The sequence below is a fragment of the Struthio camelus genome, chromosome 8 (genome assembly GCF_040807025.1).
Source record: "Struthio camelus isolate bStrCam1 chromosome 8, bStrCam1.hap1, whole genome shotgun sequence".
NCBI lineage: Eukaryota > Metazoa > Chordata > Aves > Struthioniformes > Struthionidae > Struthio > Struthio camelus.
Window position 1 is genome coordinate 30487499 of NC_090949.1, and position 24909 is coordinate 30512407.

A 24909-nucleotide genomic window follows, 5' to 3' on the forward strand; every position below is an offset into this window, starting at 1 on the left:
TCTTCACGGGTTATCTTTTCTCCTCTAAACAGAGCGGATCCTGGTTTCTTGTGAGAGGGGGGATTCCTGCCCACCACCGGCGCGGAGAGGGGGCGGCGCAGGGCAGCCCACCCGGCCGCCAGCCTTCCCCCGCCGGGCCGGGGGGCTCCCGCTCTGCCCTGCCCTGCCTCCCCGACACGCCACCGGGCCGCCCCCTCCTTCGCCCCGGCGACTCTTCCCCCTCTCCGCCGGCTGCCCACGGCCGCTCGCCCCCCAGGGCCGGGGCCTTCCCACTCCCCGCAGCGGCCGGGCAGAGGCGACCGCCCCGTGTCCCACCTCCACCTCGGCGCCCTCCGCCCCGCCAGGGGGCTTCCCTCCCGCTCCCGGGGAGCAGGGCCCCGTCCCCGCACTCCTCCGCGAGGCAGGGCCCTCTCCTGCCTCTGCTGCCAGCCGCCCCTCGCCTTCGCCCCCTGCAGAAGGCCGGGGGGCGGGGGGGGGAAGAAAAGGGGGGGGATGTCTCTCCCCCCGCCCGCCGGACCACTGCGGCTGGCACTGACCCGTCTCTGCCGTCCGGCTCCGCTCCGCCATATTTGTTGTCATCCCTCCACCTCCCCCCTCCCCACACACACACGGAGCGAGACGCTGCCCGGGCGTCGCCATAGCAACACACGTCACCGCTAGGGGAGTCCCGAGCTCCCCCCCGCCCGCAGGCCGCCACCGCGCCGGCAGGGAGGGGCGGGGCGGGGCGGGGCGGGGCTCTCCCGGTCCGGTGCGGTCCGGTGCGGTCCGGTGCGGTCCGGTCCGCGCTCGGCCGGCGGCTCCACAGCGCCTTGCCGGGGCGCGCAGTGCGGGAGGAGCCGCGTGCGAGGGGAAGGAGCTGTCACCGCCTCCCTCGCCGGTGCCCCGCGCTGCTGGCCTTTACGGCGGCCCGAGGCGGGGCGGGCTCGTTACGCTCTCTCTGCCCGCCGGCAGGTGCGGGAGCGCCGTCCCCGACCGCGGGGGTCCCCAGTGTGTGACCCCCCCCCCGCCCCGGCCGCGCTCGCCCCCCGCAGGGAGTCGGGCCTGCCCCCCCCCCCGCAGGGCTGCGGCCTCCCGCGGGCGGAGAGGCTCGTCACGGAGGGGTGGGGGTGTGTGTCCGTGTGTCTGTCTGTGCCCAGAGCAGGGAGCAGCCCCAGCCTGGCAGTGCCGAGCCGTGGGGGCCTGTTTGCTTTGGGGGGGGGTCTCTGTCGCCCTGGTGGGGAAGGGGCTTGGACCTGCCTCCTGTGCCAGGTTTGCAGCCTCCCCTGTGACCGGGAGGCAGCCTCTGGGCACGGTCATCCGTGTGTGACCGCCCCACCCTGTCCCCAAGCTCAGCAGGTCAGTCTGATCATGTGGCAGTTATGGCAATTTCTTTTTCTTTTTTTTTTCAATTTTTTGAGGCAGCCCAGTGGAGAGGTTCATTACGTTTGTGTGAGTGTTGCCTGACTGCCTCCTTCCCCCAGACCTAGCAGGTGAGTCTGACCATATGGCAAATACAGCGATGCTTCCTAGGGACCAGAGGGTTTCTGTGTGTGCGTGTGTGTGCTCACAGGCCCACTGGGTGACCCCCACCATGTGGCAAGCACATCAGTCTTTGGTGCAAAGGGGCTAATTATGTGTGTGTTTCCCAAGAGGCCCAGCAGGCTTGGTCTGGTCACGCAGTCTCTCACTGATGCACATCTGAGAGGGGAGCTTCGTTGTACGTCCTCTACGCAGACAAACCCCAAGCTTTCAGAAGCGAGGCTAGCCACAGGACAAGCACAGCGTTACAAGAGCAAGCATCAAAGCTTAGGATCATGCACATACGCATGCTTGCACAGGCAGGGCAAATGCAGCCCAACCTGAATGGCAGGGATCTGCAGTTACAGCTGTAGAATTGGAAGTGTACGCGCAATTCCAGGCAATGAAAGCAGGCAGGACTACATTTGCTTATTTGTTTGTTTACTTTTCATTCATCTTTCTCCCTGGGTTTTATGGCCTTGTCCACTCTTCTATCTATTTATAGTTCTCTGGTTATTTTTCCAACATTGTTCTTGTAGACCCTGTTTCTCAGCTGTTTCTTTTCTTTTTCAGTGATGCTTAGGTCTCTTTCCTTAATTTAGTTCTCTTCACTCACAGTGACTTACTTTACTATAGCTACAGTCACAGTTTTCAGGCACAACCACATTCCTGTGCCAATGACTTGATGACAAAATACCTGTCTAAGGTGGTGTACCAGGGACACTTTGTGATGGAATTAGAAACACCCATGCATGGATACTATGCTTTGCGTTGTACCAGAACTTAAAGTCAGCAAGAGCCATCTAGATCCGAGCTCTGAAAAATATGTTCTAGACTTTTCCCTCTTCAGCCCTCACAAACTACAGCAGGCTGCAAAGGCTGATTTGTCTCACTGCTGACAGAGAACTACAGTAGGTATGTCTATATCTTCTCCCTTATATTGTTTCTCCAAGCAAGCAAATGACCCAGGACCTGTGTTCATCCTTGTTTGTTGCTATGCAGATAATCCTGCGAGACCCAGGTTCAGAACACGCTGCAGGTGCTCTGCTATTTTTCCTCTATCCATCCAGACCTCATGTCTGATTGTTTATAGTAAATGTTCCTGCATATCTACTGAGAAGCATCATCAGCACCGATTCAAGCTTAATCTAGACAAAAACATCTTATGTTCTCTCCTGGAGTCTCTCTGTGTATGTGCATTACAATACCTCCAACCTGTCTGCCACAAAAACTTCAAACTCACCTGATGGCTTCATCTTTTCTTTACTTGTCTAGCCTGTTATCAGGTCTTGCTTTCCCTTTCTCTACAAAAACGTGACCACATCTGTATCAGTAGTTAAGACAGTCTTTTATCATGTCTATTACAAACCCTTTCTCTTCAGTTCCCTGATAGCCCCATTCCTCCTTAAAATAATTTCTCATGCTATTGACTAGTTCATTCCGTTGTCTAAACTTTCCTTTTTTTCTAGATCTTACACAGTTCTGCCCAAGTTTGCAGCTCCAGCCCGGTTTCTTATCATGTCCCCAAGTCCCCTCATTCTCTTTGTTCTACTTGCTATGCCAGCTTTAGTGTCCCTTCATCCATATTTCATTCCTATCTATTAATACTCATATTGCATTTTTCATCTGTAAATTTCTAAGAATCAAGTGTCTGTGGAGAAACCTTCCATATCAGTTCTTGAGGTGACCTTATTCTCTTTATTCACACGTTTCTCTGAGAGACTCACTTCTACGGTGATCACAAATAGTAATCCGAAGGCCTTTTGCATCAGTCTGCCATTCTATTAACTCGGACACCTGCAAGAAGGTCTATTGAAATCAAAGACATCTGGAGGAAAGCACTTGCACTTTTTTCCATCAAATTAACTCTTCTGACAAACCTAGAAATGCCACACTCATTGGTATAGTCACCTTATCAAGCTGAAATAGCATTAAATATAGATGATGTGTAGTCTTTCCAATAACAATAAGCTAATTCGACTAGAGAAAAGAATGGAAAGTCCTTATAGAAAGTTATTTTCAAAAGAGAAAGATACTTGAATGGTGTAACTTGCGGAATAAGGACTGAAGAAAGAGAGAAAATAGCAATCAGGAGAAGCAGTTGCTTATTTTTATTTTTGCATTTTTAGAGCATCTGAAAATATGTTAGTGTGCTCTTTAGTGCAAAGACCCCTTGGGTCCCTGCCCTTCCAAAGCTAGTAATCTAATTTTGGAAATAGTAAAACAAAAGAGAGTAACAGAATACCATTGCAAAACATTGCTGCGCTCATTATCTTCCACATTCATTGTTTCAGCCATATTCCTTATTTCAGTGTATCCCTCCTCCTTCAATGTCTTAGCAAGCAAAAACTACTTCACTTTTAAGGCTCTTTACTGCATATTCCCCCCCATCATCTTTTAATATCCTATAGAGAAATCGAAGTCTTCCCCCCACACATTTCATTCAGTAATAACTCTCTACTTGTTACATTTTCAAACCAGCACCTTCATGCTTTCCCTCACTGCTGCTTCTCACTCCTACTCACCTAATTTTCCTCCTTCAAATCCCTCCCTAAAAATCTCCTATGCTGTGATGTCTACTGAAGGAATGATAATGAATAGTCAGCTGTGTGCCAAGATTACTGTCTATCATGGTGACTAGTGTTGTCTTATTCTGATCCCTGTCTGTCTCTTGCATCCACTTCTTGATGTCTTAGACTGAAAGTCACTCAAAGCAGGCCCCCTCTTTTCACTGTGTTAATAATAGGTTCCAGAGCAGACTCTTAAAAACTATTATGTGAACAAATAAAAATAAATTGAGGTAATGGAAAGACAAATGGAAATGTTGGCCAAAACCACGAAGATTAGGCAATTATTCAGTTATGATTCATCAGCTTAGGCAAATTTACATAAAAATTAATGTGACTGACAACTCCCTTCATTACAGATATTGAGGAAGAAATTAGTTTTCTAAATATGGATGTGTGCCATCTTCCTATTTATTTATAATCTATAAGGACTTGAAGACTATGTTTTATTTTTTTATCCCTGCTTGTATTTTAAACACTAGATATTCCATTTTTTATTTGTTTATCTTTTGTCTGCAGCCTGCAAGACTGTACAAAAACTAAAGAACATGAGTGAGTATAATACCACAAGATGAAAGACTGAAAGGCAAAAAGATTTCTGATCACATTTTTCACATTTTTTTTAATGTTGACTATAACCCAAATATGTTGAAGATAGAATGATTTGCATTACAGATTGAACACTTTCAATTCAGTAGAGGTGGCTGCTGTCAATACATATCTACCGAGATCCCAAAGATCTTTCAGGAAAATCAATGAATATCCAGTTTTACAATTCTGATATTTTCAGGATGTTTTTAAAAATGGTTTAAAAAACCCTTTTCTATACATTATAAAAAAGCCAGTAAGGTGCATTATTGATTTTTCACAAATTGTTTGTAAGTGACTGTTAAGGCTGGATGAAAAGAAGATAGAATATTAATATGTGAATTTTGCACACCACAGATGAGGCATGGTAAATGTTCTTCAGAATGAGAATTTAAAAATGCAGGTGTGATTATGCAGAAATCATACTTTGACTTGTTTTTGTATCATTTTCTCTGTGTAGAATAAGGGAGTGCATGCATTCGAATATATGTCATATCGGTACTTTGGCTTTGACTACTGTCAGAGCAAAGGCCGTGAAGATGATGTTTCTACTAGAACTAGGCCCTTAACGTTGGCTGTGTAAGAAGAGTAGAGCAGGAGGAGTCCAAAAAACAGGCTGGCGGCCTGAGCTTTTAGCCAGGATGTTACGGCCTGGTGGCTTCAGACAGGAAACCGAATCTGATAAAGAAAAAAAGAGAGTCAAAATGAAAAATCAAAGCCTGGACTGAGGTAGGAAAATTGAAGTGAATTTTAAAACATGCATACATACTGGAGGAATGCTATAATTTGTTACTGTAAATTCAGTCCATTCTTTCTATTCCGCTAGCATTTATTGCTCTCATTAGTTATGTAATATCTAAAAGTAGATTGTAAATTTCTTGTGTCAGGACAGTATCTTTAATGTATTCTGAACACGCCTAGTATATCTGTAGATGTTCTATACAGAAATAATATCACCTCTTGGGTTTTTCTCTCTTATTTCTAAGCACAGGAAAAATTAAAATGCAGGAAGTCTGGAAAGGTCAGACTGTGTCTACCCTCATTCAGTGCATGACTTCAGAAATAATCAAAAAGTTATGCTGAGGTAACTGGTACGAAACCTGAGACACCATAATCACAAAGCCTGGATCAGTTTGTGTCCATGCAGGCAACACACCATCTCATTTCCCTCCTGAAAATAATTTTTTAATTTTATAGTTTATGAATATTTTGAATTATTTGTTCTTAATACGGATTGTCCTCAGGGATGTGCATCAGTGTTGTGTAATTACACAGATAAACTGTCAGCCTGAAGGGACCCAATCGATAAATTACAGCCATACTGAGTATGGAAGATGAGCAATTTGTGACTCCAGGACTGTGAGCACTGCCTTCCTTTTCTACTCTTCCACAAACACTTTTGAGGTTGTAAAAGCAGGGGATTGCCAACATGCAGCACTTTCTCAAGCACACTCTTCTAGTCTTTCACTGTTCCTCTAAGCAGTGCAGAGCCAAACAAGGGTTTAGTTGCCAGTGTGCACTTATGTCCTGCATTTAACTAGGAAAGGACAAACCTCCAAGGGAAAGATCAGTGCTAGCCAATCAGGTGCTGAATGGAAAAATAAATGGTACCCAAGGAAAGCAGCAAACGCTCTTTCAAAAAGGATATTTTTTAATTATTTGCAGGAAATAAAGAACCTTCATTTTTAAAGTACTGTCAGAGAGAGATGTGCTCACGTACACAGTAAAGCTGCACTTTATCTATCTGGGAAAGATGAAAGGCTGAATCAGTTCTCCTGGGATTTGAACATGTGGGTCAAGACAGTTTAGGAATATCAAACCTAAAACTTAATGCTAAGCTTGAAAAAGTATTCTGTACCATTCAGAGGCAGCTGTAAGGGGCCAAAAATTCTCTTCTGCACTGAAAACCTGCAATTCACTGAGATGCCTCAGTAGCGAAAGCGTTTTCAAGTAGTTTCTAATCATGTAGCTACTGAATACGCTCTGTTACCTTGTGGATGGCCCGAGACCTTTTACTCAGATATTTCCAAAGGCTTTACATGCTCCTGATAAGTCCTGCTGGCAGCAATTACTACACCAATGCTTAGAAATTAAAATATATGTCTGTGTGATCTTTTCATACGTTTACTGAAAGATATTTAGTATCAAAATATTAGTTTATAATGAATCTTCCTATATTTTTATGGACGTTTGCCAGACTTTGTTTCCTATATTTATACATGCAGATATATTTTGTGTGTTGTATTCTAAGATTCTATGAACTCCATAACTCTCTCCTATCTTTCAATTCTTTTTAGCATCTACTTTGTTGAATAAAATTCTTTTAATGTAGCAAGTGAACATCTGAAAAGATGAGAGAGGTAAAATCAGGACCTAATTCAGGGTATACTGAACAATTGTCTGTTGTCGTGGAACAGGGATTACTGGGCCTCCAACTGAAATTTAATTCTTTAGGGAAAAGGAGAGTTCATAATGGATTTAAGAACAATGCTAAGTTCCATAATTTTTTTAAGAAATTATATTTTTGTTTTCAGTTACCATTTTTCAAGGTTCCAGTGGCACAGAAAAAGGAGCAGTAAATCGCCGTGAGACAATCTCTACATGTAGCAGCTGGGAGAGAGGAGGTAAACTGAAATTACAGGATTTACTTTAGACTGCAATAAGCTTATGTTAGCTAACACATGGCAACTAATACATGATAAAATCCCAGTGCAGAAAGGCCATTTTTAGTTTTCACATTTGTTAGCAGATCACGGTAAACAGTTGGCTCACCCTAATATGCACTTGTCTTTCCTAGGATTTTTTTCACATGCTAAGTGGCAAGGAAGCATCTTTTTTTCCTATCATATACAAGACCTATGAGTGCTCAGATCTGAATGAAGTAGATCTATGCCAATGTAAGCCACATAGATGGAATAATCTTTTTTCCTTTAAAAGAATCCAAGGAATGAATTCAAAGGCTCCACCTAGATTGTCTTTGGTAGATGAGTTCACGTGTGGGCTTGAAATCAGCACATTAAATGGCTTGAGACTGTGTCATCCACTGAGGTCCTTGTTCACCTGTGACTTGCGCCTGTTGTTTCCACAGTGCACTTTTGCAGGAACACTCTCAGCTTGCCAGTTATTCCGTAAACGATGCAGTACCACCAAGAGAAGTCCTTCTAGGGCATATTTTGGCTGACTGTTTTATATGCACGTTCAGTGAGCCTCCAGCATAGCCTGTTTCAGGGCCCCAGCCCTCCCACTGAACTTGCTGCTTAAGCATATGGCCTGCAGTGGCTGCCATTGACACACACAAGAAGTCCAGACAACTCTCAGCTGTCCTTTTCCTCCATGCTAGAGCAGACGTTTTAATAAAACTTGAATTCTTTGAGTTTTACTTTTGGTAGAGAAAGCTCCCAAACTAGAAGATTGCCTGTGATAACCTGATGGCAGACAGAGCTGTGGCCACAGCTCTTCTTTTTCTCCACCCTCTATGGAATGATGATTGTAGAGGAGAGCTATTAACATCTACTGGCAGGGCAATTTCACCTTCAGCATCTCAGATAACCAATACTGGGTGCAAAACTATTGCATGCCCAGAGCCACGTTTATTTCGGTGCCATCATCCTGGGTCTATCCCTAAAGCTTCTGCTGTTCCATGGGCATTCAAAATCAGAATACAAGGAGGAAAAAAACACCATTCAGCACAACCTTTGTCCCTACAGGGTGAGCATCAGTGGTATTGCAAAGACCATCAGCAGCTTTCACTGACAAATTTCAGAACTGAAAAGACTCATGATCTGCATTCAGACTTAGTGCATCTAGGCAGGGCTATGTTGGTGAATTACCATAGCCGCTTCTTGAAAGCATGGGCTCTTGAGCAAGTGCACAACATCTGCATCTTTAGGCCTTTTTGTCCCATATTAGAACAGCATCGTCTTCCAAACTGGAGGAATACCAGAGATGCTGATGTGCCACCCTGCACTGTGGATGGTATTGCTGCCTGGGACAATGCCTCCCCAGACAACACCAGTTCTCACGGACTTCTGAACCAGGGTTTGGCCATTATGCCTCTAAGAGCAACATGCTAACTGATGATGGCTAGCCAGATGATCAAAATTAGCATCCTCATGTAAATTGCAGCCTGACCATCTTGCTGTAGGCAGAGATCTGGCTTTATTATCATTAGAGAGTTGTTATATCAGGACAAAATTCATAGTAATATCTTTAAATCACTATTTTGTATGTTTCAAGACATAAAACACAGCGTTAATTTCTCTGTATTTTGTCTAGGTAATGTGAAATTATAGGTGTGCCTGAACACTGTGATTATCAAAGTTGTTTCTTTTGTTATGGCCAGCCATGCTGAGAAATGGATATTCAGTAAGGCATAATCACACCCAATTATATGTCCCCAACCTTGAGGACAGAGTCTACAGAAAAAAATTACATATGTCTATTAGTGATATCTTCTACCGTCTAGAACTTCAGGCAGCAACTTTTATAGCATGTAAACTTTCTACCTCATCCCTGCAAGAGTCAGTGGTTCTAGCAAAATAAAAAAAAAATCCTAAAATTAGGATCTTACGGAAACTACTATGTGTATTTCTTTGATCAGAAGCTGTAGAAAGTACTTAATTCTTACCTAATACATCATGAAATCAAGGATAATTTCAAAATGGGGACATTTATATGAAATTAAAATGACTCTGTTGAAGTTTGAATGGTAGAAGAACACAGTAATATGCAGTTACAAATGATGTGTAAGTTCTAAATGAAGATATTTGGTGAAGCACAGATGGGCTATTGTATTTTTTTAATCCTCTGACCCATAAGAATTGGCAGTGAGACAGCATTTCCATTAATAAGTCTCTCACTCCTTCCTCCTTACTTTTTTATGTGGTGTTGAAATATTACTTTTGGGAACTCATTGACTTACCTAGGATGGGGGCTGCATAACGAGCACAGCTGTATTGCAGAAAGGAAGCTGATTTCCCTTTCATATTTTGAAAACATATACATTAGGTCTTAAAAATGATGGTCCTTAGGAACCAGCTCTTAGAAATAACACCTGGAATATAAAATCTCTTAAAATCTTGCCTGCCACAAAGTCATATTCCATTATACAGTAGAATTGACGTTCAAGTACTCTGAGGGTCTGGTTAAGAAGTGCAGACAGTACTGCTTAGGACGGCTAACAATGACCATCCCTGAAACTGTCCCAAAACCAGTATGGATGGCAGAGTTGCTTACGAATCAGACCCAATCTCTGCAAAGTGACACAGTCTGTCACTGTATGACATAGTGACAAAGTGTCACTCTATCACAAAGTGACAGAGAGGAGGGTTTACAAGTAAACTTCACCTTTGCCTTAAAATTCTGCACTGTAAAATGCAGGATTGCACAGCTAGAGTGCTAACTCATCAACCACCCTAAGTTATACTGTCCTAACAGGGACCATACATCACTTAGCGTCATTTGAGAAGTCCGTTGTACAGCAAGGAACTCACTTGGCTTCCAAAGTCTCAAGCTTGTCCTAACCGTCAGGACCTTTCTGCAATACAGTGAGCAAAAACTTTTAAAGGGAAAAGCTGCAACCAGCGGTGAACCAGCAAGTGACACAAATGTCAGTAAAACGTTCCAGTGTGGCATTGCAGTCTTACAGAGATTTACACAATAGACAGGATTTAGAACAAACACAAGAGTAGTTGCTATTTAATTAGGACCTTCACAGAAAAACATCTGGTAAAATTGGTTAAGAGGAAGTCTTTACTCAGGTAACATTTGTTGGGATATAAACAATGTCCAATTGTAAAAGCTAATTAAACAGCGGGGCTAAGGTAACAGAGAGTTTTGCCTGCATGACTGGGATATAAGGTTTATAATCCATGCTGTTATGGGACAACAACAGCAAGAACAAATAATCGTCTATCCAAAAAGTCAATTATGCCCTTCTTTTAGTAATAACATGCTCCAGAGGTCAGAGAATACTTTAAGTAATACAGCCACTTTTCTGTGGAGATTGAAGCTTGATTACTGTTCAGTGTTTGTTAGAAAGCTGAAAGCAGCACAACCAGCATGATGGATATTCAGCCCTATTCTGCTGTACATTATTAGTCCATCACTGTGAAGCTCTAGGCACCCTCATGCCCTTTACTTTCACTGAGCAAATTTTCTCATTTTGAACCATCTGGCCTACAGAAGTTTTCAAGGAACTCATATTATTGGCTGTATTTTATTTCAAACTTTCCCTTTAAATAAAGTTCATTTACAAGTAGTATGGACATTTTTAGATGTATTTTTCTGAACTAATGCAAATTAAATGGCAGGTGCACACCCACCCATGTAGCTACAAATTTAGTGACATATGCAGCTTCTAGATTTTCTTCAGAACTTTTGCAGCGGATGGCAGCCTGAGTTTACAGACTGCCTCCCCAGTCAGTCAGAGCTACAGGGCTAATAAGAAAGCCTCAGACTTCTGCAAGATCTCTGACCTCTGGCTCTTTTTTTTGGATCTACTTCTTGGCAACACCAAGCCTGCCACTAAGAATCCATTCAAATGCACTCCCCACAGCAAAGAAGCTTCTGCTTTATTAACCTTCTGCTTCTGCTATTAACTTTCTTCTCGGTACTGGGGGGATGTGATACCTCTGCCAACTGTAGGGAAAAGGAGAAGATGTTTAGAGGCCAGGCATATATTCCATGTTCTGTTAAGAGAGGAGGTAGTTTCCCTACAGTGTCATTCTAAGCACTGATATAAGCAATGGAGATTTAGAAGCATCATTTGCCATATACTAGGAACAACTAGCAATGGCATATCTCCCAAAAACTCATCTTCCAAACCAGTGATGTCCATGAAAGCTTTACTGTCTTAAATGTGAACACTGTTAAGACATCAACTTTTTTTAGTAGTTATTCTGACACAGTACAGTCTAAAGTGCTTTTGCTGTACTCTCCAACTATGGCCGTCAAACAACTTGAATTCTGTGAGCAGCCTGCATACTGAGCAGTGGTACGCAAATGTACTGAAATCCTAAGCTAGTTAATAGCCTTCTAAAGTGCACATAATTTTCTCACAGACCAAATATCTGCAGCAATCCAAGTGGAAAAACTAACTTTAAAAAAAATTTTAATGTTTTTTAAATCTGTGGCCTTTAGCAATATTTTGTAATGAACAGTAGGTATAAAACTATACTCAAAACCTTAAATGTTTCCACAATGATTTTAACTTTTAATAATTTACTGCATTTTAGGTTCCAAAGTAGCAAGGACAATTTCAAAAGAAAACTTCAAAAACAAGATACAACCAAAGACTATTTCAGGATGAAAGAACACATGTAAAAAGGATCAAGACCTTACAGTGAGATCAGCTATTAGCTAATTAAATATGTGACTAAAATTCGTCATTTTAAAAAGCAGTCATATTGATGGTGAGCAATCTGGTAGGCAAACAAATGATAGTGGATTTTTTTTTCATATCTTCAGAGAGAAACATTTATCTTAATAAGATTCACTATGCCATAATACATGTGGAATAAGTCAATGTCTACTAATTAAAGGACACTGTCAACCTGATTTTCTGAACAGCTAATTAAAATGTGTAGCATCTAATAGAGCACTTCTTGCAAAGTATGCTCTATTTAAAAAATACATTCCTGTAAAAGTTACTTGTTTTTCTATTCCCTTGTGTTCATTTTTTTAATTGGTTTTTTAACAAAGGAGGATCTGCTGAACTAAGGTTCTATTTCTGTATCAAGTTCCATTAATGTACACCCCTATACTTATGCAGAAGTCCAACAATTTGTACATCTAAATAGCCAAATCAGAAAACAATGAAACTAATCCTAAGGGTTTGCAGCTGTTGCTTTTTCAAGGATGACAAGATTTTTTTCCTACTGTTTGGGAGGTAGGGGAATTTTAGATAATGTAGGTGTTACCTGAAACTGAAATTTTCAGAGATAAATGTAGTTTTCATATTGCTGAGAAATATTTAACCTTCTATTTTATAAATTAAACTGGTTTCTCAGAATAAGCAAGATTCTCTGTTTCTTGTTCTGATTTTGTATGTAGCTTTTTCAAGAGAAAGAAGTTGTTGTAGATCTGTCAGCAAGGCTCTGGGAGTAGGAGGATGTTTGGATTTCCGGCATATTGCAACACAGCTCTTGGCCACCAGCAAAGCTATGTGTGTGAATTTCATTTTATATCCTTTTTTTGCAATAGCACATATTTTAAGAGACATTTGAAATACTCTCTGTACTCCTAATTCTAGACAAGTGATCACAAACCATTCCTTAAAAGAAGCCGAGGAGGCAAAATAAAGACACCTTTATGTATCTCATGTCACAAGAGACTGTGGATGAATTGATGCTTTCATAGAAGTAAAGTAAGTCCTCTTGTATGTTAAACAATTTAAGTCTATGCTCAAAGTTCTTACTTAAAATTAGCCTACTGTTTGCTATGCTTAGGTTTTTTCCTTTCCAGATTCAGATTTACCAATTTTTCTATGGCATACTTTTTGCATTAAGACATCAGCCAGCTAAAGTTATTTTGACAGTTTTGTTATCTTTTTTAAGAAGTGTATTTTTATGATGCACAAGTCTGACAGTAAATTATGAACTCTGTGATTTCTAATTTAGTTTTACACTTGTAAGTATAAGTAGCTTGTCTTCGATTCAAGTTCACATTATTTTTTCCGTAAAGATCATCCAGGTCACCACTTCTACCATTTCCACTTCTTTTCTATCTTCATTCAATATACATAGAAAAAAAATCATCTTTCCAACCAAGGCATGTGTAACATCCTTCAGAATGCATCAGAGCAGGTCCTTAATCAGCTGGAGGAATCACTGTGTTCACAACGTGAAGAAGTCCTTTATGCCCCAGGCAGCAAAAAAGCAAGCTTAAGATTTCCAAATGCTTTGTCTTTGTCAGCGAAGAGCTGATTTTAGCATGTATTAACTAATAGCTTATAAACACACCTTTTCTGTTGTGTACATGTGTCCTGCTGTAGTTAAGTGCACAGACCCTCCTGACTTATAATGAAAGTTCAGTGGAGGCTTTGACAATCTATACGCAGGATAATGACTTGAAACCAATCATCTTCATTGAAAATAATTCCAGAATAAAAAAAAAAATTAACTGAGAGTTGTGTTGACAAGGCCCTGGGAGAGTAAAATACTTTTTATTCTTCTATAACAATATGCATTCTGCGGTGTTACAAGGAGTAAAAACTTGGTTCAGTCATTAAAGTAATCAGGTATGAATCAAAGAAACCTCAGGAGACGCTGTTGTTGAGAAAGCAGATATTATTTTCACACAAACAAGCATTTTTCTCATCCTAACTTCATCTTAATGGGTATGTATCTTTAATAAACAAAACCATTATTTTGAATTGTATCAGGAAATTTCCATCTTCATTATTGCTCAAACAAAAAATACTAAAACGCTAAAAGCCTTTTATTTTTCTATATACCTCTAACATGCTCATTGCCATAATGCAATATTGTAAGTGCCAAAAAACTGAAGCAGTGATCTATAATTTTTAAAATGCCAATGATTTCCTAGCTGTCACTGATCTTGGAAAATCTCTCCAGTAGCATGTGGAGATCAATAACTGTTCACAGATTTTTCAGTCCCCATTTATTGAGAGCATATTCCCATGGACTATGTCAAATCTCTTAACCATGAAGTGAAAGTCTGATTTCACACTTAAATCCCATAAGCCCATAATGCTACAGAAGGGAAGAAGGATGATCCAGAGAACTACAGGTCAGTCAGCCTCAATTTGTTCTCTGGGAGAATAATGGTGTAAGTTCTCAGAAGCCATTTCTGAAGAAAAAGGAGAAGAAGGCGATTAGAAATAGTAGCCAGCATGGATTTACCGCAGTTTACCATGCTTGACCAGCCCGATTGCTTTCTGTGATGAAACGGCAGGATCTGTGGACATGGAGAAAGGAGTAGATGTCATCTACTTTGACCTTAGCAAGGTCTCCCATAGCAGGCTTGTATCCAAGTTGGAACATTGTAGTGTAAATGGGCAGAATGCTAGATAGGTGAAAATCTGACTGGGTTATTGGGCTCAAAGCACAGTGGTACATATTCTACCTAACAGCTGGTTACAAGTAGTGTTCCTTGCAAGTCAACCCTCAGACCTATCCCTTTAGGGGGATGTTGTATCTTTATCAACAGCTTGGAGGAGAAGACAGAAATCAAATTCATCAGGCTTGTGGAAGACACAAAATTAGGGGATGCCGTCAGCTTACTCAAGAGCAAAGGCTGCCATTTGGGGGGACCTAGATAGATCAGAGAAACGGGCTGACAGTACTCTCATGAAATTCAACAAGGACAAATGCAAAGCCTCGCACCTGAGACAGACTAACTTGCTGCAATGGTGCCAAATGAGACCGACTGGCTGGGTAGCAAGTCTGCTGAAAAGGACGTGGCCGTGTTGGGGCATCCATATAAGCTAAACATGAGCCAGCAGTCCACTCTGGCAGTAACAAAGGCTAACCGCACATTGGGCTGTATTAACAGGAGTGTAGACAATAGATCCAGGGAAGTAAATTATTCCCCTTTGCTCAGAATGTTTTAGATTGCATCTGGAGTAGTGTGCCCAGTTTCAGGGCCCCCCATACAAGAACAATGTTGGTATACTTTAGCAAGTTCAGCAGGTAGCCACCGAGGCGGTTAGGGGGCTGGGGCACTTGCTCTATGAGGAGAGAATAGGGCTTGTTTAGCTTGGAGAAGAGATGGCTTTGGGGGGTACCTAAAGACAACCTGCCGGTACCTAGGAAGAGGTTACCAAAAAGCCATGTTTATCACTGAGGTGCACTGCAGGAGAGCTAGTGGCAATGGTCATAAATTGAAATAGGGGAGGTTCCAACTGGTTATAAGGAAAAGATAATTAAATACAAGGATATTTAAGCACTGAAACAGGTTGCCCAGAGGGCTGTGAAATCTCCATTTGGAGGCTTTCAAAAGCTGACTGGATAAAGTCCTGAACAACCTAAAGGTCCTAAACAACCTGATGTGAATTCAGTGTTGACCGATGTTGATCAGTTTGAGCAACAGTTTGGACTGGATGACCCAACAAGGTCCCTTCCAACCGAATGAGTCTACTATTCTGAGTACATATAATACAGTCTGCAAATTTAGACTTTGCTATCCATTCTATCCTTAGAGCTGTCACTCTACATGTCCAGTTTGGGGCTGATGCCATAAAAAAGTAAATTAGTATGACCTTATGATCCTTGTATCTCAGCAGCAGCCTTATGATTAATGCCCTGTACATGCTGATCCTGAATTCCAGAGCAACTTTAATATATCCCATTATCAGAACTTTTACTCACCATTTCTTTTCCTTCCTTGCACATATTCTTGCAACTTAACAATAACTTGATGTTATCTTTTTCCTAGTATCCTCTACAGATAACTGGCTTTTTATCCAGGTATCCAGGAGTAGAGTTCGTTGCTGGTCTTAGCTATCAATCCTCCAGGCAACTAGCACTTTGGTAGCCAAGAAATTCTTCATGTAGCTTGTCCTGTGTGTGTACACATAGATTGCTCTCATCTACCCTCCTGTTGGCTGAAGTTTACTTCTGGCAACTAGAAACGTAGCTTCAAAGAAGCACTGCAAGAAGCAACGTATTATATTACACTTATGGGAAGCAATAAAAAAGCCCCCTAGTAAGACAAGTAAATGGAAAGCAACTTGCTAAGCAGCTCGCTGAAGGCAAAAGGCAACATTTTGTAGTACCTGTACAAAAAAGCAGGTTCCACAGTTGCAAAAGCTACAGAACCTAAATTGTAACTAAGGCATGATACCAGACTTCTGATGGCTGTGGTTTTAAGCTTTCTTGCAGGCTCTGCCGGGCTCCACTGCTCATTTGGTATTCTTTCACACTTCAAAGATATAAAATCTCTTTAGTTACATTTTTGTTTTTTGGATTAGAACTATTTTCTGGAGAAAAGTGCTGCAGTAAAGGGTGAAGTCTTCAACACGTTCTCCAGCTATGGAATACAAAGATACTAATTTTGATTTACTACAGGCTAGACACCAATAGCTAGTGGTATGTGATATCTCACTATTGCAACATAAGTAACAACGCGCTCATTTAATCTGAAATACACATCCTGAAACCTTTTAACAATATTTGTTCCATACCAAAGCAGGTAAGAAGTTCATTACACGACAGAACCTTTCTCTTCTAGGAATGCAGATAGTTCTCTATTTGAAATTTTACAGAAAAGGTACTGAAAAATGTTATCTTTCATTATTTCTCTTTATAGCTTATGCATCAATATTTTTAGGTATTGTAGATGAATTCTCTTTTATGCTTACCAATTTCTCAGTCTTCTGTTTTGTCTAATCTTTCATCAGCTGCATCTTTTCTTTGCATAACTGAAATGTGAGCTATGATTTCATGCACATTGCTTTGTCCAGGAGTCCACAGTTCTTGAACAGTTTTTGGATAAGAAACAGTGATACAAATTGGTAACAAAACATGCTATATCCTAACATTGTGAGGAAACGTGAATTTTGGAATGATCTGTAAATATAAAATTCAATTATGCTGAAGTCAGACATACTAGAACTAACAACTTCTTATAGCCTTAGATTTCATCTCTTTATGCTTACATTTATATTGTAAACTCCCTAGTAAACTAGTAAGACATTGCAGGCAGTCCTCAAAATGAACAATAATAATACAGTGTAGTCATTTGTTACACGATTGCACATTTTAAACGTGACAGTATTCGGCAAATAGTAGAAATGTATACTAGAAATAAAGCATGTACTTTCATCCCAATTCCTTTAGTAAGAGTGTATAAACATGTTAAATTATGCAATTTTATGTCCAAGGTCTTATTTCCGGTACTAAGAAAGACTGACTTATAGTATTTAAACATTGTTTATATCAGACAATCGTGAAGTAAAAACCCAAACTGTAGAGCAAATTCACAAAAAGGCAGAATTAAAGTGGCCAGTGGAACTCTCTAACTTTAGTGCAATTAAAATGACATAAAATAAAATTTCTTAAGTGTGATAAATATACAAAGTGATTAAGCATACAATTGGCTTGTAGCAATTTGGGGGCAACTGTGGTCTATGTTGATGGCTTTTACACAAATTAAAGCCAAAGACCAACTTCTTTTAATCACATGAGAAGTCTAATACCTTCCTGAGGTGCAGTAGCATGTATATCAAAAGCTAAAGCAGTTTGAACTTGTTTGAACATGAAAATACTTTAAAAATCCCAGATAAGTAATAAATGAACAATTATTTATCATTGTTCTTTTTCTACTTCTGATTGTGCAAATCAAAGAAAGTAGAAAGTTGGAGTAGCAGTGGAAGACTCACCAAAATACATTTCAAACAGAAGGGAAGTGCTATAAAAAAAATCAAGAACATTATACTGACTACTGAAAACAGAATGAATAAAAAGTCATGTTGCTCTGAGGTCTGATCTTTTAAGCTGCTCCTAATTAAACACAGCTTTGCTCCTACTGGATGCAAAGAGTTTTCCAGCTTGCTGCCTGTATTAAATACAAATTAGATACTTATGCAATGCACCTGTATGAATGTTAAAAGTTTGAATGAAAAAAGATCATATATGAAGCTTGTGTCAAAAAAGTACATAGCCAATTCATTCTGATGTGCTTAGAAGTTCCTGAACTCCTATGGTTCATCAGTACCTCACAGCATAGGTCATAATCCTTAGCAGATAAATGCTTAATCCAAGATAAATCGTAACAAATCCAAATGAGATTAGGCCTTTACTGAAATTCACTCAATGGTATAAAAACACATTTGAGTAACTGTGATTGAATCTGTGGGAGTTACTGACTAAAATGCATACAGAACTTCAGAAAGGGAAAATAATAGTTAAAAAATAGTTTAAAAAGCAGAAATTTCCTGATAAACACTACTTGTACGGCTGGTGTTGAGTGTTCTGAACCAGCCTCACTTCTTAACAATATTTTCTGTATCAGCTAAGGACTGCTAAGGGCTGAGTCTTCATGGTTTAAATCAGTGCTCTGACAAAGTCACCTACTTTCTGAAAGAAATGTTTTGTTTATCTCTTCCTCCCGACTCATAGTACTCTTAATGGGAATAAAACTAGCAGAAGCTTTAAGGCTAAATCATTCAATGGGATCCACTGGCATTTTCATCCCCTCTGTACTTGCTAGCATATGATATTTGGATGGCATATTAACTCTCTGCATAATATTGTACGAAATAAAAAAGATATCTTAACTAAAACTGATAGCCATAAGACTAAACTCCTTATGGCTAGAGATGGACAAAAAGATGAGGAAAACTGTTTTCCACTAAAATGTGAGATTGCTATGAAGCTTTAAGTGTAGCTCTTTACCTGGAAGAAATTTCAACCGTCTGTACTTGTGACAAAAGTATAACCTCTTAACCTGCCAAATATAAACAATAAGCTGCTCTCTTGAAGCAGGAAGATATATGTCAGCTACATTTTAACAAATATTTTACTCTGTAGTAACAAACATATAAGAAATCCTATTCAAAAAAAATTGTGCTGCATTATATTCAATATCTGCTTTAAAATAAAAAGCACTACTCAATAAATTATAACATGAATTAAATGAAAATAAATGAAGTTAGTCATGTTGTGATCTTGGGACAGTGGCTTCAGGGGAGCTTTGACTGTGTAAAGAATTAAGGTTCATATCTGATATCCTTAAGGCCTTTGATGAGTTTATAGTTATTTTGCAACTGTTGCAAAGATAAGCTTTGTAACAGGTTTCTACCTTTACCTTGAAAAAACACTTGTACTTTCTTTCCACTGCTTAAAATACATAAATAGTTACTTCAGATTGCATTTGCTATTTATTCTAAAAACTGTGGTCTGCATTAAAAATGTATTGATTTAGAATATTACATTTTGAATAGGTAATTTCATCACTGTGCTCTAATAGCACTGTGAAGCTATTAGATTTAGTCACCATCTGACTTTATCTAGTCTCACTGTTTCATCATAAGGTAATATAAGCAAAATTGTACATTTGGTGTTATGATTTCAACAGTGGACTAGGTGAGATATTCCCTATTAGCAAATCACATCCACTCTATTTAGTCCAGGTTTCTGAACTTGTACAGATCCTATTGTTTAGTTGCTCAGATTAGACAAAGAAACGGGGCGGATTGTGGGAGGAGTAATATGAATTAGATGCTCAGGTAGACAGATGCACATAGACAAAGCAACACAGGTGCTTTTCTAAGTCATGTGTAGAATGAGCACCCACATCCTTTGAGTTGAGACTTCACATCATTTTCATTGCCTACAATATAGGACTCATTTTTCTGAAGGAGAAACGTAAGTTCTCACTTCATTTCTTATTTTAGAAGGTGGTTTTGTTGGTGGTTTTATCATATAACTAAGATATGAAGTAATATGAAAATGAACTAAATCTTTTACTGCACACACTACATCTCTAAATCATTCATTAGCAGTATTCAGATGTAAGAAATACACTGATTACAATGTATAGTTCTTCATAGCTGAACAGATCTACCTAGAATTCTCTTTTCTGAATGACAATATTAGGCTGTACCTTTATCAAGAGTACAGAAGACTTTTCTCTGACTATTTTCTAGTATATTTATAAAAGACAGTACGGAATTTCATACGTATCTAAACCTGTATCATTAACCAAATGCCATAAAACGGTCATTGGTTGTATAACAACACAGACCTTGTGCTGTGCTTGTGGAGAAATATTTATACTGTAAATAGATCTAGTAGGAACTGTAAAATGGTAGGTTCAAGTTTTTGCGGTATTAAGTAGAATTTTTAAATCTTTTGTTCAGATTATTTATTCACCTTAAAAATCTAGGCAAATAACTGAAATTTTGAACAGTGCAGACTCATTGCACTGCAAATAAAAAAAGCTGTGTAGGTATCATTTTCTTTAGGTATAGAGGACTTCAAATTGAACTGATCTTAAAAAAGCTGTTGTTTAATGGTGTGATACCTTATCATTTAATGGATTGATGCTCTCTTTTGACTGCTATTTGGAGCTAGACTTCTCAATTTTTAAGAATATCAATACCTCCTCAAAAGAAAGTTATAGCGACTGTAAGTCTGGAAGGATTTCCATAATTCTAGTTGTCAAAAGGCACAGAAAGAAAAGATCCAATGCACCTACAAGTACAGCAACACAACTTTGGCTCAGAGAGAAGCATTTTGAAATCAGTACGCTTTAGGGGTGTACAATTTTTAGTATAATACAATTGTTATAGTGCACTGAAAGAGTCAAACTTGTTTCCAGAGGGAGGAGGAAAAAATAACCTTGATTTATCTTTTTCTGAATTTCTGATAATCACACTTCATAGCTCCACTTTTTAGAATAATTTATGTACCTTAGGGGATGTCTGCATAGAGTATATCACAGGTCCTCCCTCTGTGTGACAGAGTATCTCTAAAACAGAGGATTTTGACCAAACTAAGAGACAAATGAAGCCAAACAACCAACCTGTTTCTATGCTAATTTCTGAAACACATGGATTTGATCCGGTACTTGGTAGTGAATGTAATTCATTGCCCATCTAACATAGAATCATTTATGTCTTTCTGTCATTCTGTACGTAGAGTGTATAGGGAGAAATCTGGCTCAGGATACTCCACCCACAGCTAAATTTATACACAAAGAACTGCAAATCAAAGTGCATAAACAAGTACAAATTCTGCCATCCTTACTGGAAGCAGAGATTAGGCCACTGTTTTGAAGTTTCAGGTACAGATCTTCAAAAGGCCTGAGATGTTACAGCTACAGACTTTCCTCACTTTGTGGTAGAAATACCCTTGAAATAAATGCAAGTTATACACATGGCTTGAAGCAGAGTATACCAGGCAAAGCAGAGTATACCAGGCAAACCACACTATAAACTTTTAATTTTCTAGACGCAGAATACTTTAAATGGCTGAGATTTTATTACCTTTAATCAAGCTGAGAAAAAGTCAATAAAAATGTAAATGGTTTTGCATCCAGCCTCCTGAACAGGCCGAGTAGTTGAGACCGTGGGCCTCTTTCAGCTTTTTGAGACAGTCTGTCTTTGCTGTTGGTGTATCTTCAGCTAAATTTAGCTTAATGTTAAGAGTGACCTACACAGCAAGGAAATAAACAGTTTGAAAAAATATAGGGCAAAGCTTATGTTTGAGGGAAAGCTTCCCACAATGTGCTATTTGTGGCACACGATCGTACATGGGTGTCACATCATCTTATCTTTCCCTCGAGCATTTGATCGAAAAAGAGGCTTTTTAACTGGCTCAAATTCTTCTTAGCAAATCTCTACTGGAGAGGATCACGGACCTGGTCAGAAAGAAGGAGGGGGGAACAAGGAGGTCGGAGCAAATCCCAGCCCGTGTCCTGTCTTTTATTTGTTTTCATTTCCAAACCGTGAGGCACCTACGCCGTTGACGGCCGCGCAGGGAGCCTGCAGACCGCCGCGCTTACCCCTACCGGGCGCTCCCGGAGCCACTCGGGCCCCCTTTCCCGCCCCAGACGCCCAACTAACCCCCGCCGCAGCCAACCACAGGGCCCGTTTCCCAAGGCGCCGGTTAAAAAACGAAGGGAAAACGCCTTTCCGCCGTGCCCTAGCGCTGCCCCACCGCCGCCCCCCGCGGAGGCTCTACCCCTACCAAAATGGCGGCGGCGGCGCCGCCTCGCACCGCCCTGTAGCACGGCGCCGCGCCGCGCCCCGCCCCGGCGGCGCGGGAGACCCCGTGGGCGCCGCCACGTGCCGCCGTCGAGCCCCGCGCCGCCGCGGAAGATGCGCGCCCGAGCCGTGGTGAGGCCCCGCCGCCCTCCGACCGGACGGGACCGGGAAGCGGGGGAGGTCCGGCCCCGCAGCGCGGCCGGGGCTGGCGGCTGACGGGGCGGGCGCGGCCGGGCCGGGCCGGCGGCAGGAGGGAGGCCTGGGCGGAGCGGGCTCCTCTTGCCTCTCCGTGAGCGCCTCGCCCTGCCCCTTAATTTAGACCCTTATCCCGCAAACCCCGGCGCGCTGGAGTAAATCCTTTGAGCTCAAGGGCTTAAAGTCAAGCCCGTCCGTAAGCGTTTGCAGGGCGGGAGCTTAAAGGTGGTGATTTATGTCTCTATTAACTCGGCTAGGACTGAAGCGACGCTTTAATCTCGGCTCCGCGGGAAGTTTAACGTGGGTTTAACTTGGATGCGGTGTCGTGGCCCAGCCCTCGTGCCAAGGTGGAGGTGAGGTGGAGGGGCGGCGTGGCCTCACCTGGCATCGCGTGGCTTTCTTCTGTTTTCAAAGAATTTAAAAAAAAAGCATTAGTACTTTTCCATGGAACTTCCCAAACTACCTTCTCCTAAGGAAAAGATTCCCAGGGGCGAGGGGAAACCTCCTTTGCTCTCGGGTCCTGCCGTGAGATGTTCCGAGTTGAGTAGCGCCCGTTTGTGGCTTCATTTCGGGAAGGGGTTCGCGGCAGCTTGAAAGTCGCTGCGGCTTTTGGACTTCCCCTGCGTCGTTGCCCCGCTTTCGGGGGCTGAGGTGGGAACTCCTCCAAGCGGAAGGAGCCGGCCTGGAGCGAATACGGGGAGGGCGGCCAGAAGGTGCGACGCCGCTTTTACCTTTGGCGGCGTTTAATTAACGACTGAGTAGATGTAGAGACTTGGTTGCATCAAACGTGTAAGAACCGCAAAGAACAGGTTAAACTTACGAGCTTGGTGATACTGTCCAAGTTGTTTTTCTCTTTATTTTCGGTATGTGTATAAATGATGGCAAAAAGCGATTTTAAGAGTAATTCTGTCTCCGTCTAGTTTACTGTGATTAGCACAACTAAGGTATGTTTTTAATTAAAATTTTTACCCATGACAGTATGTTTTTAATTGCATAATACTTACTATGGAAGTTAATAGCACTGGTTTTGTGCCAATAGCAATTTTTCCTGCAGTGGATTGATAATATTAAGTATTCCAAACTATTAAAAGGGTAAAACTTGAATACAATGAAACTCCTGTTTACTTTTTGTTCCACATAATATAAAATGATACCACTGAAATAAATGTTATCTATGGACATGCATGTTGCAAGAACGCTTTTCTATAAATACTTTCTTTGAGTGCTTTTTAAGTGCAACGGTACGCATTGAATATGAGGTTTAGACTTGTACTGTTTGTCTGCTGACTGTGGAGACTTGGAAGGGGGGCTGCATATGGTGATAAATCATGTTTTAAATTCCACCAAAGCAAGAGTAGCAGAACTCATACTACATTACTTGCTCAATTTGTTTATCGGTTCTTAAGCAGATCTCCTACTGACTTCATTGGAAGGTCATTGTACAGAATTGCACCCTTAGCACCATTTACAGTTTCCATTGTCTCTTTGTATTAGTAGAAGGCCACATAATACTATTTAACAGGTACATTAGAGTTTAGTTTTGTGCCAACACTTGGCCTTTTGTTTTAAAAAGGGCCAGGGAGAGCAGTTGAGGAATTTTTAAATAAAATTAAAGCAATTCTTTTTTTAATTATTTATTTAAAAGCTCTCAAACAGTATTGGAAACCTTAAACAAGAACAGTGTTCTAGTGGTTAAGAAGCAGAACCTGCAACTTATGCAAAGCAAAAATGAAATTGATAGTCTAATTTTACTATCCACACTGAGTGACATACAAAATAGTAAGGAAGCCTAAATGATGAAAAGTAAATTAGGTTTTTAAATTAGGTAATGTTTGAAGATGTTAGAGTATTATTACACTTATTTCATTGTTAATATTCTGAGATGCTTTAGGAAAAGGTAAGGAAAGATAAATCATACCAAAATAATTTAAATGACATTTAAAAAAAAAAAAATCAATTACAATGTGAGGCTTATTGCTATGCAGAGGAAGAACCCTGTGCACAGAAATAAGCCTCTTACTTTACTCCAGCTATAGAACAGAAAAATGTAGGCTAGACTAGAGAGAAAATGCCTGTCTAGCTTTGGGAGTAGAGAAGCCTCAGGATGGCCGATGAGGAGAGACGGAGATTCCCCAGCCGTTCCAGTTTGGCATTGGTAGTAAGATACATGGCACAGAGAGGTACATTTTTGGCTAAGTTTTAAAGGTATTTTCAAACACAGTTGTTAATAAATTTTTTTTAATCTTACGTAGAAAGAAAATTTTTATGTATTTCTGTCCCAGGACTAGGAAAGAAATACCTCAAATTTAGAAGTTAAAAACTAAATAAATATAACAAAGTAGAACGTGTGCTATGTAGCATTAGTTAAGACAGACTGCTTTACAGATCCAA

General features: G+C 40.8%; 1 protein-coding gene across 5 annotated transcripts in view; it reads right to left on the reverse strand.

Moving 5' to 3' along the window:
• Nucleotides 1-589, reverse strand: part of AGBL4 (AGBL carboxypeptidase 4) — a 964275-nt gene extending 963686 nt beyond the window's left edge. For 4 of the 5 annotated variants that reach the window (XM_068953091.1, XM_068953089.1, XM_068953087.1 and 1 more), the window contains exon 1: nt 537-588. In XM_068953091.1, the coding sequence (XP_068809192.1) occupies nt 537-579 (43 nt within the window). In that variant the 5' untranslated portion in view covers nt 580-588. Of the gene's footprint in view, nt 1-536 lie in introns of all 5 variants that reach the window. The other variant, XM_068953088.1, reaches the window with a different exon arrangement.
• Nucleotides 590-24909: the final 24320 nt, after the last annotated feature.